This window comes from Phytophthora infestans, genomic scaffold (assembly GCF_000142945.1).
Source record: "Phytophthora infestans T30-4 supercont1.19 genomic scaffold, whole genome shotgun sequence".
Lineage (NCBI taxonomy): Eukaryota > Oomycota > Peronosporomycetes > Peronosporales > Peronosporaceae > Phytophthora > Phytophthora infestans.
The window spans coordinates 409485-424239 of NW_003303740.1; the positions used below are offsets into that span (position 1 = coordinate 409485).

Below are 14755 nucleotides of genomic sequence, written 5' to 3' on the forward strand. Positions count from 1 at the left end.
TCGCTGAGCTCAGCAGCGATGCGACAGCGGCATCTCCGGACACCGCCACGAGGCGGTGAAGCGCGTCCCACTCCACGCGAGTGAGATGGGGGAATGCAGCATGCTCCAGGGTCACCTTAAAAATTTGGACTTGGCTCATCGCAGATTTGGTCGTTGGAAGGACTACAAAGTGCTACCAGGTGTAACGGGGTAAGAGATACCGTCACTAGCTTACACTATAGTGTGGAGGAAGCTCGCAATCGTAAAACCAGGTCTTAGGTTCTTATATAATTCAACTCTGATTTATTTAGGACCAGGGCGGCTACCCTGGCCTCCTGTGAACCACTCAACCACATGTCTATACCTGATTGGTCAATAAGTGAGTCTGGCTCCTCACTATCAACCAATCACATGACGACACCGTGGCACACGCTACCCGTGTGCCACTTTACCTATTTATGTAATAACTAAAGAAATATCTAGCTACTTATGTAATTGGAGTTGGGCCCATTACAGTCAACAATTTAAATCCGTACGTCATTGTGATGGTACATGTACTAAAAGATACTTTTGAGATCATTTTGCTTCCTTATTTGGTGCTCTTTAACAGAGAGCACAAATCTTAAAATTTGACAAGTTGGAGGCAGAAAGACGTGAGCCGTTAGCCCATGGCTCAGAGTCTCATGGTTAGTCCACATTGGTTTCAAAGGTGCAAGACGTGAAGGTGCACGGGGCGATGGCTCCGCACAAGACGCTTACGATGGGAAATGTTGTCATTGCCACATGCCTGGCCACTATATCCGAAGCGGCTGCATATATCAAGATAAGTTGAATCATGGGTCGAGACACCCATTGCCATGCAGATCGAAAAAGGATTACCATGATGGCGATCAAGATCCAGCTCGAAAGCGAGGTGGAGACAGTCAGCGAGATGGGGACTGTGAGCGTGATGGAGAAAGTGCTATGACGGTCGACGTGCACGTGGAGATACATCGAAGTACAGAAAGAGTAACGATGATGATAGAGTCATGATGTCTAAGGATAATGAGGAGTACATCTGGATCTAGCTCAGAGCTAATGGCGATTGATTTCAGATGCTATGGAATGAAGACAGATTGTGACGAGTAGATCTTGAATTCAACATCCACACGGCACATGAATTACCCGAGGGAGTCACTTGTAAATTACTGTCCAATCGCGGCAGCCGTAGAGGCTGGAGGTTAGCGCGGGTTACATACCATGGTTGTTGGGAATAAGAGAGTGACCTTGAAGACAGATCAAGGCACAAGACATATGTGGCTCCGGAATGTGAAATATGTTTCATCAATCCAGTTCAACTTGTTTTCAGTGCCCATGCAAGTTGCAATGCGCAGAACAGACTATGTAGCTGTTCACTTCAACCACCCTATGTTTGCTACGGTAATTGTTGAGGACTAAGGTGCTGCTCGAGTCAATTTAACTCCAGAGAGCAAGCTGTAAACAAAGCCGTTGGGAGGTATACATATTTAGTGGCCAGCTGCAATTTGCGCTGCTGCTAGTGTAGATGAGAAGGCTGAAATGCGCATTTTGCACGAAAGGCTTGGTCGCCCAGGTCGGTACCGTTTTGACGCGTTCATGCGTGCAGGCATAACGTAGCCGGGAGCGACAAGTGTCAAAACTCTTGTTCGCATTGAGTGTGAGGCATCTGTCGAGAGCAAGGTAACGAGTAAGTCATTCATAATTGAGTTAGTGAAAAGCAGAGGAAGTGGGAGATTGGAGAGAAGGTATACACAGACATCTAGGGACCGTATCAAACGCAATAATACTTTCGCTGTCGCTGTTCCTGTGTATCATTCGTTGATGAAGCCAGTCGCTTTGAAAAGTGTTTGTTATGCGTGATCGAAAACAAAGATCTATTGAGTGCTCGAAGCGTATGGCTTAAATATCGAGCGATAGAAAGGTGCAAGGATGAAGTATCTTAATCCTGATAGAGCGAAAGAATATGTGAAGATCAAAGAAGATTGTGGAAAAAAAAACGTTGGAATAGAGTGCACGTTGACAGTAAAGAAAACCCCGGAGCACAATGGTGTAGCAGAACGAATGATTAGGATAATAGCAGAGCGAGTAAGATGTGTGCCAGTGCAAATGTGGGCTGCAGCAGTAACTGGCGCGTGTTGTGTTAGCGCTTCTGCATGTGAGAGCAAATAAAAGACGATCACGTGATGATATGTGGTTTGGCTTCAGGGCAACATTGAAGCACCTTTAAGTGCTCGGCGGCTTCGCTTATGTTTATCTTGAGGGAGATATGATCAAGACATTGGAGCGACGCGCGACGAAGATGGTCTTTGTTGTGTGTCGTCGAGATCGCAAGGGCTATAAGCAGCTTGATTGTGAGACAATAAAGCCTGTTTACAGCCACACAGTAGTTTTTGTCGAGCGTAATTTCCCGATGTTGCCTTCCATTGAGCAAGTCAAGAGGTACCAAGCCTTGGCTTGTAAAAGAAAGAAAGAAAGAAACACAGCAGGAGAGCCGTGCGAATGACTACCGTGGTGGACGTATTGATGATCATGAAGCAATAGTCTACCTGTTCAACTATGTGTTGCTCATGAATACGGGTGGACCACGTTTCTGGTGGTCAGTCCAGTGAAGTGGTATACACTATTGTCGATGATGGTAAAATGAATAGCAGTATCGTGCTTTCTACTCAAAACTTGACTGCCTGATTTATTAATCACCCGCGCTGAATGGCCTATGAAATCGTTCATCCTACCATACATCATACGGAAACATTACATGCGACAGGTTTCCACACACTGCAAGCTCAGAAGCAGAGCGCATCGGCAACGTTTCCCGTGTCAGCAAACAGTAATGGATCTCCGATCTAACGTCTCGCCTGGTAGCGCAAGAGGACCCCCACCAGCGGGTGCTGCATCAGCTGATGGTGCACGCTGTGGTGGTCGAACACGTGTATCGCCACATTCGGCCCGTGTATCTCCATATCCTGAGCGTACTCGGACGCCAACGGAGACTACACCGTTCCACCCAGGTCTAATACGACGGCGTACACCTCCAGACCGAGAAGCACTGCCAGCGACCACGACTAGGGCATACTCAACCCCGGGTCCAGTGTCATCCGCAGCCCAACGAGCGTCACTTCTTGGAGCAGCAAGATCACCTGGTGAATCAGCTCAAGCTCGACCTTCTCCAGCCCCTGGTACAGCTAGACAGCCGCGGACTCCACGTTCCACACGACGTCGAACATCACCCCGAGCTGCATCTCCTGTTGGTCAACCTGAGCAGCAGATACCAGCATCCCCAGCGGACGCTACTTCGACTCAATATCAGCTTGTGGTTCAACCTAAGTTGCAGCTGGTGAGTTTTGGCCAATCATATCTAAGTGTTGATTTTTCAGACTATCCGTCAATCACCCTCGGTATCCAATTTTCACTGGAATTGACAATATGTAACTCGATGTTGAAAATCAAGCCGGCACCGTGGAAGATACTAACCCGAGATTTAGGAATGACGGTACAAAGGCTGATTTAGCCTGGATATATCACTTCCGATCAACGTGAATAATAAGAGAAATGGATCGATTTGAGACAGAAACAGTATTTACAGAAATGTCGTGTGCTTCGTAAGAGCCCTCGTGATGGGGGTATTTGAAGCAACGGAGCTATTGGACGTGCGGTTGAGGTGCATGGAGGTGATAATACATCCTCGGAAAAGTGTGTGAAAGGATAACAACGCGCAGAACGTGTAGGATGCAAACTTGATCGTGTAGATCAGTCCCGAGCTCGTTACGAGCAGGAAACTCACCAAAGAAACCTGAAGCAAGAAAAAAGGACAGCAGCTCGTTCAAGTACGAATAGTGAGAAAGCAGACAGGATAAACAGGGTCTAGTTGAGAGAAAAAACGTAAGTGATGAGAGCTGCAAATATGTTATAAGGACTCACATTGAGCCTATTTCAACAATTACAAGAAGCGGGCGTCAGCGTAAGCCACCAAGATGTATGAGTGGGCTTGTCGTGATGGCAACAGCTAGTGAATCGAGTGAAGAGCAAGCTCGTAAAGCTTTTGGGAAGAGTGTCATGCAGAAATGGTACTCAGAAGCTATAGCGTATTATCCGCTAGGGTTATTGTAGAGCCTGCAACAATCGAAGGATGAGTGCAGCTCATTGCTGCACAATCAAACATGGGAGCTTGTTCCAGGAACGCTAGGCATGAAAGTGCTACAAAGGCGGTGGGTGTTGCGTGTTAAGTATCGCACAGATAGAACGATCGAGCGCTACAAACCCAGATTAGTATATTTATGGAGCATCCAGAGTAATTCGTACTTCCTGGAAATGCGAATTTGGTATGTAGACTAAATCGATCGCTTTACGGGTAAAAGCAAACTTCAAAAGGGTGGTATCGTTTGCAAAGAGAGTGGTTAGACAGCAATAACTTCACAATGTTCAATTCTAAAGATGGAGTTTATTGACGAAGCGGTGTGTATTCCATAGTGGAGCGGACCGGAGGAAGGGAATTGTGTTTTCCACACGAGATTATCCGTGACCGGTATTACCGGTGTAGTACCGGTACGTGTTCTCCCCGAAAGCTGCCAACCACACACGTGGCCTCCATTCCTCACTTCGCATTTGGAGAACAAGAGCTACGAACAAGAAAGACCCGCCTCTCCTCGTCCCTTTTCGGATCGAGCTGATGGTCATTGCATAAGCTCTCATTAATGTACCTGTTTGTTTGACCCCTAAGTGTGTGGAAAACCTTGCTTTATTCCGATATACGTGGCCGATCTAATCCTATTTGCACCCACGAAAACAACAGTAAATGATTTTGAGAAAATGCTTAGAATACGCCTTAAAAGGAAACCGCTTTGGTCAATTCACTACGTTTTATGCTGAAAGATCCAACGAGACAGAGCCAAAAAGAAATTCAGATCTCCCGAAGGAAGTACACTAAATCAAAATTGGTATGGGTTCAGACGTGAATTCCAAGCAACCCGTGCTGCTACTTTCGGAAGCGTTGTGTGCTAGTGGTCCAGGAGATTGAGCTAGCGCGAGGCAAGCGCTTTCGAGCAATCATTGGCTTGCTGGTGTATCGAATGCCCGGGAGAAGGCCTGACATCACTTTCGCATCCCGAGAGTGCAGGCAATTCTTGGCAAATCCCGGATTATTTCATTGGCGAGCATAAGTTGCTTTTGAGGGTTTTAAAGCAAACAAAGAGCTGTAGTCTAGTGCTAAGTCAAACCAAGTATGCTGGTAGCTGTTTGCATTCTAGAATGATAGCATTTAGCGCTGCAAATTTTGCAAGCTACCCGATCGAAGCTCTATCGCTGGATATGTGACGATACCCGGCGACAGCCCAAGTGTCTTGGTATAATAAAGCAGAGAAAACAGTAGCGCTACACACTACTGAGCCAAAATACATAGCGCTGATTATGGAAGTACATGAGATTAAAGATTTGAGGATGATGAGCAAGGAAATGCTGAAGAGGCAGCCAGACACAGCTGATGTTAATGTGGACAACGTTAGTGCGTTGAGGTTAGCGAAAAACCCTTCCTTTTATTTAAGAGCAACACACATAGACATCGTGCATCAACGCATCCGTGAGAAGCAAAAAAATCATGAGATTGAAGTCAAGAAGGTTTCATGCGCAGACAATATTGCCGATGTCTTCACAAAGTCATTCCACGTGCAACATTCGTAAGACACAGAGAAGCCTGGCGAGTTTAGCCAATGCATGCCCGTAAATCTGCCTCCGAGAAGCATCAGGTGGGGCACTTGCGCGGGAGGTTAAACGTGTGATAGTAACTCGGTCACAATATTGCTACTCTTCGTCATCGAAAGGGAACAGATGTGTAACTACGATACGTAGCATATTTGAGACAACTATAGTCCCTAAATATATCAGCTTTTACTACCTCCCACATCACTTCAATGTGGATCGAGAGCCGAAATGATTGCAACGTACTTTTCCGGTCCGACAAAGAAATACCGGTTCTTCAAATCGGCGATAACTTCGGTCGTACAGCTCCAACAGAAGTGTGGTTAAGCTAGTTTGAAAGCTCTACTTATGTAGCGTCAGCACAATTTCTTAAAGAACAAATTTCCCGCAAATTTTGCCGATATCTCCCATTTGAACTATCACGTTATGGAGGGGTGGAGTTGTTTTCGCTTTCACGTCAAAAATAATTTGAATTAAACTTTAAAATATACTAGAAAAAGTGCAAACGGAGCTTAATCCAGTGGTATTTCACTAAGAGCAATTGAATCCATTTTCGTGTCAATTACTCTCAATCCGTGTGCTTACAAAGCGTCAGACGAACCCATTTTAACCAATCGTACCCATCTCAGAATGGACATTGACCAATCATACATGCGTGTTTTTTTATAGAAAAACCTAACTGGTATTTCTTTTTTGGACTGGAGACCATTGGGGTACCTTTGGTATGACTCTGCAATTTAGTACTTTAATATATTATGCTAAACGATAGATAAAATAGAGGATAACGTAATTTCGATGAAATCGTTTTCCTTGATTGCAAGATGTCGCTCGCTATCATTTGCTCAAGGTGGACGGAGCTACAAGCGACTTGTCTTCCAACATGAAAGCGACTTGTCTTCTAAAATGAAATGATTGCAACCTATTGATGGAATTATGTATGTAAAAGGTGCATTGATTTTAATAATTCAGTCGTGTTTACGTAAAATTAATGGAAAATACCCCTTATAGTATAAGTGTCAGGGATATTCATACGAAGTATATTGGCATTAATATTTTTCAGCCACCTGCCATTGACAAATTGGCAGAACGTTCTATTCCAATAGATTTTCCTAGATTTAACTTCAATTTCAGGGTAGATTGGCAGAGTGGTTGCTTTAATTAGTTTTTAAAAACAAAACCCACGGTTTTTACAAATTTCAGAGCTTCTTCGTGCACCGCATGACTTTGATAAATACAAGTACAATTTATACTAAACGACGCAATGGATAGATCGCCTTCCAGGGACAAATACTACTCCTAGTGAGCTGGGCCTTTGTTGCTTACTATTTCAGGAAACGCTAGCTTAAGGGAGGGCGCGTGAAACGAGAAGTGCCGCCCCCGCCGTTCAGGCGGATGGAATTTTCGAGAAGGTTCCACGGCCGCCCTACATCTGCCTTTCTGTATTACGTACTGAATCAATGCTAAACTGAGCCTGCCTCTGATTGGCTACAGCTCTACACCTATCATATCTGATACACTCGCCATCCCTCTGGCGCGCGCGTCCCCTCAGTCTTGTCATTCCCGAAATTGAGCTGTAGGCCAGAGGTGCCGCTCCCCGTCGGATTAGTACGACCCCGCGTTTACCCACGCCTGCCTTGTGGGGGCCTGTTTACTTCGGGCTTGGATAGTTCCGACCTGGGGAATGACTGTGCCTCCTGCGTATGCTGCTGCTGCTACTAGCTCGCCTTCCGCCGCTCCCTCGCCTCGCTCGCCGACGTCGCCTGCTCCTGCTGCTGACCCAGCTGTTCCGGCTGCCATGGTCGATGTTCCTGCTGGTGCTGTAGCTCCACCGTCACCTGTACGGGCTCCTGTTGCTCCCTCGTCGCCTGTACGGGATCCTGTTGCTCCATCCCAAAGAGACGCGGCTGCCGAAGCTCCTGGCTCAAGTCTTGTGCCTCCTCGCTCGTCTACGTCTCCTTTGGTTCCTCTTCGGCTACGCCTCACGATGCCTCTGCGTCGTCGCTGCTCACCGTGCTCCAGCAACGCATCTTCGAGGTCACGATCGAAGGGTTGTGTGGAGATGACGTTGGTGGTGATGTCGCGAACGATGATGCTGGCGATTAGTCGCGTTCAGCTTCAACTTGGGTACTGCTGTCGCCACGGCAAACGCACTTCGAAGACGGCGCGTAACCCGAAGAGACGCTTGATGCAGCAGTAGCTTCAACTTAAAGGGGATGTAGTGCGGGGATACATGTTGGCCTTTGAGCCCCCCTTAAGCTGATTTTACTTCATCTTCTCTTCCGTTTCTTGCGCCTTGCAGTCTCAAACTCTACGATTAGGTCTGGGACTTGTGACAAGTTTTCAACGGTTCCCAGACCTGCTTCTCTTCTCCCATCCACAAGGAATTGGGCCCGTCGCTTGTGTGTCCTCTTCTTTACCAAGCGTTTGACAATCTGGTCGATACGTCCATCAGCCAGTCCAACCGCGTTGGGCCGCGACAAGCGTGTCGACTCGTTGAACGGCTTCAGCGAACCTGTATTGAATACTGGGTGAAGCTTGTTGCCAGCTTGAATGTTGAGCTCGTAAGCATGGTTGTCTATCTTCCGTACACAGAGTAAGGTCCAATCCACTTCGGAGCGAACTTAGTGGATGCTGGCAGACCGGTGTGCCTGGGCCCAAGTGTTTGGTGCTCAAGTACACACGGTCGCCAACGTCAAAGACTTATTCTTGTCGGTTCTTGTCGTAGACATAACGCATTCGCTCTTGTGTTTGAGCAAGTGTTTCACGGCAGCAAAAAAGAATAGCTGCTTGACGCTCGTAAACTCAGCGCCTCGACGACTCTTTGCAACCGTATCGAGTTGCTCCGCTGCAAGCTGTAGCGGATTCAGCGGGATATACCCTAAATCCGCTTCGAACGGTACTGGAGTTCACCGTTGAGTTTAAGGCAAACTCAGCGTTCGCTAAGTGAATGCCCAGTCGTCTTGACGTGGGCTGACGAAGCATCGAAGAGTCTCTTCGAGCGTTCGATTCATTCGCTCAGTTTGTCCGTCGCCTTGGGCCCGGTATGTTACTGTCATGCTGAGTGTCGTCTCGATAGACTTGAAGACGTGTTGCCAAAACGCAGACACGAACTTTCTATCTCGGTCGGATACAATATTCGCCGGCATACCGTGAAGTTTCTAAATGTTGTCGATGAAGAGACGGGCAACTCCTTCGGCTGTTACCTTCTTCGTTGTCGGCACAAAGTGGCATCTCTTGGTCAGTTAGTCGACGACGACCCAAATCGAACCAACCTTACGCTTCGTACTAGGCAATCCGTGAAGAAGTCCATGGAGATCGATCTCCAACGTTCATCCGGAATACTCAATGGTTCGAGTAAACCAGGAGGCTTTGTCAGCCTTGGCTTGTTTCGTCGACATGGCTCACAGTCAGCAATAAACTTTTGGATCGACTTGAGCATCTTGGACCAGTACCAGCGTCGTGTTAACGTTAAGTACGTTCGCTCGGTACCAATGTCCGCTGTAGTTGGTGTCATGACTCTCCTTGATTATCGATTGTCTCAACTTCACATCGTTGGGAACAGCGATTCTAGGATGGTCATCCACCGGAGACTGATACCACAGCAAGCCGTTTGCCTCCGAATAGTATCGGTATAGCTTGTGGTGCTGGTGTTTTTCTTTCGACTTTGAGGTGCTTGGTCGTCGCTGGATTGCTGCCCGGATTGTCTGGACATCTCGATCTTTGGCGTAAGCAACCTTGATCCTCTTCAGCAGCTCTGAATAGGTAGACACTTCACTAAGAGCAAGACTGAAGGAAGTGTCGTTGAAGCTGTACACACTCAGGTCATGGAAATACTTCGTATCTGACTGCGAGTCAGGTCTGCGACTCAATGCATCCGCGATTCCGTTCTTCGCCCCTGGAAGAAACGAAAACGTGGGTTGGTATTCAGCTAGAATGTCGTACCACCTAGCCAATCGGCGGTTCGCCATCTTCTGTGTGAACAACCCTTCGAGACCTTTGTGATCTGGCTCGACGATCGGTGGTTTGTCCAAGCAGTAAATTCGAAAAGCTGCTAGCGCGTGTACGATAGCAAGTAGCTCCTGCTGCTGTGTTGGATAGTTGAGCTCCGCGGATTTCTTGTTTCGACTGGTATACGCAATGGGTCGCTCAACTCCGTCCACGACTTGGAATAATACTCTACCGACAGCGAATTTGCTCGCATCAGTGCGCACATGCGTGGGCTGGCTGAAGTTAGGGAGGTGCAACACTGAAAGATTGCACAGTCGCCGCTTCAGCTCCTTAAAATTCTTCAACTGCTCATCATTGAATTGGATCTTCGCGTTCCTCTTGTTCTTCTTCTTCAAGAGAGTGAAAACGTTGTTGCAGTAAATGCTGCGTAGTCTGGACAAAATCGTTTAACGTAACCAAGCAACCCAAGGAAGCTGTGAAGTATCTCTTGTGTTCGTGGTACTGGCCAGTCCTTGATGGTTTGTACCTTGTCCGGATCCATCCGTACACCGTTGCGTCCTACGAAGTCCCCAAGACACGGAATCTCGTCGGCACAGAAGACACACTTGGCAAGCTTGACGTACAGCTTTTTGTCACGCGGGATACTTAATATCTTGCGCAACGCCTTCAAGTGATCGTCGATGTTTTGAGACTTCGTAAAAACATAGATGTCATCATAAAACGACTTGGTGTTTTCCATGCCTCGGAACAGCTTTGTCGCTAAACAATGCATCGTCGCTGGCGCATTACAGACTCCCATGGGCAGAACAAGATTTTCCCAGAGTACGTTTGGCGCTTGAAATGCTGTGAGCTTGATATCCTCTTCACGCATACGTACTTGATAGTACGTGGACATCAAATCCATTGTGGAAAACCAGTACGCTCCGGACATCGCGTCAAGGATGTCCTCCATCCTCGTCATTGGGATACTTTGGCGTACAGTGTTGGAGTTCAAGTACCGGTAGTCGTGTACGATTCTCCAGCCAACTGGTTTCCGTACAAAGAAGGTTGGAGCAGCATGTGGACTGATGCTTGGCCGGATGAGCTTCTTCTTCACCATGTCTACAACCCAGCGTACAATCTCACGTTGCTGCTCTGGCGATTGACACCACTGTTGCCGATACATTGCAAGATTCGGATCCTCCACGTCAATCCTATGCTCAATCTCGCGTTTCTCAGGTAAGCCTTCCGGTAGTTCAGGACGGAGCCCATTGTCCATATTCTCCATGAGTAACTGGTACGCGGGATTCCCCTTGAAGATATCCCAGTCCGTATCCAGATACCGTTGCTCTTTCGCACCTCCGACGTTGTCGGGTTGATCTTGCCGTTGCAGTGAGCGATCAACTTGCTTGATCGTCACGTTCGTCAGAACCAACATAAAGTCAGGTTCATCGATCGACTTGGTCTTGATTCTCAGGAATTTACGTAGTTCCTTGCGAGTGATGAACTTCGTCTGGACACCAGCCTCGTCAACGACACTCATCGTGAACATATTTTCCAAGACGGTGCCTCTACCCCCAGTACTGCTGCTATCTCCAGCCTCTCGTACAGTACCGCCGCGTTTGGACAATTCCAAGTTGTCCTTCACCGCCAAACCCTTGCCGGCTGACGCGTCTCCTGGCTATTCGCAAACAGCTCTTGGGCTCGCTTTCTGCGCTGCGTCGCAAACTGTTTCAACCGCGGACTTCACATCCGTTTACAGCGCGGCACCTCGACAGGAATCGGGTCTTTTCGCCGATAGGCCTTTCGCCTCGACAGATCCGAAGCCCGGGGGCAATCACCGGTCCGCCTTCCTCGATCGGTCCACCGGTCTCCCCTGTTCGCTTCCAATGCAGAGTCTTTACTTGCGTTCCTTCGCTACATCGACCTCTTCAGTCGATCTGCGGCTGGGTAACCTCGAAGAATGGGATTCCAAGTAAGCAGTCGAATTCGTCGGGTATGGCGTAGACGATAGCGATACACTCGTATGCCTCGCCCAACCCAGACACCATGATCGCGAGGGGAAGTACCTCCAGTTCCGTCTCGACAATCTGGTTGTCTCCAAGTTTCACACGAGTGTTCTTACCATTGAACTTCGTGACCTTGGGTCGATGTTTCTCGACCCACTGTCTGGACACGTAGATTGTGGTTGCTCCACAGTCCAACAGCATCCTTTGGGTCGGAATGGTCGCGCCACTAACGATGATTTCCCCCTCTACGGAGAACAGTGGACGCGACTTGTAGACGAAAGGATTTTCGCACAGAACGTTAAGGCTGACATTCTCAAATTTAACTGATCCGGCTACGTTCTCCTCCACGGCAGGACCCTCATTCACTGACGTGGCTGCCCGTTTTGCTGCTTCTCTTGCTCCTTCTTCCAAAGGTAGCAGTTGGTCTTGATGTGGCCAGGTTTCTTGCAGTGGAAACAGGTACGACCTTCGGCTCGTTTCGAGTTAGTCTTCGCCTTGAAATGCCCTTTACCACGAAACGTTTTTTTTTCCTTGAACGACTTGTCGCGACTCGGCGCTTGATCAGTGGACGACTTCCGCTCGTCTTGGCGAGTGTGACGTTCGCGCGACTCGTCGACGAAGTGTGTCACATCGTACTTGACAGCAAGGTTCATTGCGTCGCTCAGGGTCTCCGGGTTCTCGAGTGTGACGTAACTACGCGTGCGCGGCTTGAGACAGCTCGCGTAGTACAATACTTGGTCAAGAACGCTCATTCCTTCGACTCTGAAGATCAAGGCTGAATACTCGCCGTTGTAGGTCTCGATGTCTGTTGTCTGCTTGAGGCGTTGAAGCTTCTCACGCAGGACAGACTAGTAATTCGATGCTTCGAAGTGTTGGAGCACATACTCACGGTAAACCCCCCACGTGTGCTCCTCTGCTCGAGTGGTCGAAGACGAGTGCAGGAGCCATCCGGATGCCGGCTTTTCCATTGACGATCCGGCGATTCCAGGAAGACGCGCGCTCGTGTCTGCAATTGGAATGTTGTTGATGCGGCAGGCGTTCTCGATCTGGAACAGCCATTCGCGGACGTCTTCCCCCCTTCTTGCCCGTGAACTTGGGCAGATGGCTCGGCACCTTCGTGCGGTCAGCCACCGCTTGGTTCAGCCGATTGATCTCGGCGCGTAACTGGGCGATTGTTGGAATTGGCTCCTTCTGGTCAGGTTGCTGGGACCAACAAGTGCTACCAGTATTTCAGGAAACGCTAGCTTGGGGGAAGGCGCGCGAAACGAGAAGTGCCGCCCCCGCCGTTCAGGCGGATGGGACCTTCTAGAAGGTTCCACGGTCGCCCTACATCTGCCTTTCTGTATTGCATACTGAATCTATGTTAAACTGAGCCCGCCTCTGATTGGCTACAGCTCTACACCTATCATATCTGATACACTACCTTCCGCGGCGACGGCGAGCCCATGTACAAACACCGAGTGCCCTCTTCGGGAGACGCTGCTACCACCAAATTTAGGAACTGATTTCAGTGTAAGTTCTGTCACTTTCAGTCAACTTTCGGTTGCACATGTAGAGCCGGTTTCCGAGGATTGGGTTGAAGAGACGATAAAATACCTTACCGTTTGAAATCCTCAGATTTTGGAAAATTGTGCGCCGCACGATTCGATTGGCATTCGTCGATTCCCCCCCCTTGGAGCCAGAAGACAGATTGAAGGTCCCAGCACGGTTAGCGGCGCACACAGCAGGAATGGTACGTTGACACACAACACCTCACTCTATTACACTCACTCACTGACTCTGCTATGATGTTAACAGGGTGACAGTTCAAATTCTCCACCGTATCCAGGCTACGGGCGTGTGGACCGCACGCTGCGTGATAGTGCAGAGCTGGATCGCATCCGGATTCGTGACAAAACGCGAAAGGAATGGGATGATACGCTAGCAGCTTTGAAGAAACTGCCCCTGTCTCCAATTCACGACCGTGGCAGCAATGATCGCGCGGCGTATCATACTGAAACACTCATGCGAATAAAGCTTCAAAAGCAAGCGGCACGTCTCGTGGCCGAGGGGAAGACGATGGTGACGCGCAGTACCGCTGCTACGCTGCTAGCTGAAGATCCCACGAAAGCCAGCGACGACAGTGCGCCAAGGTCCCGCAAGAAGTCTAACTCAAGGAACTACAACGCTGCGCTTCACGAGGCGCTGAAGGCTATTGATCAAGTCGATAGCGAACCGTCTGTGTCTTGCAGTGACTCCGATTACGAAGACGACAAGACCAAAGGGGAGAGTGGCGAAAGTGATGCAGCGGAAGGGGGATCTGAAAAAATATTGGCCGAGACTGATGGAGATCGCGGCGATGGTGCCGCCAGTGGTACCACCCAAGTCGAAAGTGAAGGCGATGGTGGAGACGTTTTGGACGCAAATGATGATTTAAGTAATGATTCAAGTGATACCGAAGACAAACCGAATTCATCACCGAATGTACACCAAACGTTTCCTAAGAAGAAACAAGACGCTGGTGATTCATTCTTCCAACCAGGTACCAAGATGTTTAATACCTGGGAGGAGTTCCACGCTGCTTTTGACGCCCACCAAGTCCAGTCTTCCCAGCAATTTTCCAAGCGGACAAGCACGTCTGTCAAGGTACGGAACAAGCAGATACTTCGGGCTGCGAAGAAGACCATGGCGGCCGGAAAGAGGAAGCGGAAAGATGTTCGTTTGGTTCCCAAGCAGTGGGAAACTTACTCGGAGACGCTCGTGTGCACCCATGGTCAGCCGTATGAGCCACGCGGCAAAGGATCCAGAAAACACAATTTCGGTTCGTGATACGAAGTGCACGGCGAGAGTGAACGCGCGGGTGACTTCCAGCATTAGTGGTACGTGGTACGTGAGGGTAACCACGTCGGGGAATCACAACCACAACTTGAACAAGCGCATTTGGGAGAGCTACGCAGAGAACAGGATTGTCAAGGACCCCGCGGTTGACGAATGATGTCGAAGTACTTCGCAAGGCAGGAGCTAATGCTCAGGAAATCCTGAAGTACTTACGGGAGCGCACAGGTACATACCATCACTTGTTTGGTATGTTTTCGGTTAATGATATTTTTCTGTTTTTCTTTGGTGTTATAACATAGGCAAGAGAACTACTC

The 14755-nt window shown here is 48.7% G+C and overlaps 1 protein-coding gene across 1 annotated transcript; it reads left to right on the forward strand.

The window, feature by feature from the left end:
- Nucleotides 1–859: 859 nt before the first annotated feature.
- PITG_10957 (uncharacterized protein) lies at nucleotides 860–3011 on the forward strand (the record flags this gene model as incomplete). Its single annotated transcript, XM_002901710.1, has 4 exons — nucleotides 860–937; nucleotides 1615–1684; nucleotides 2226–2348; nucleotides 2860–3011. The coding sequence occupies 4 exons, from the start codon at nucleotides 860–862 to the stop codon at nucleotides 3009–3011; spliced, it is 423 nt and encodes a 140-aa protein (XP_002901756.1).
- Nucleotides 3012–14755: the final 11744 nt, after the last annotated feature.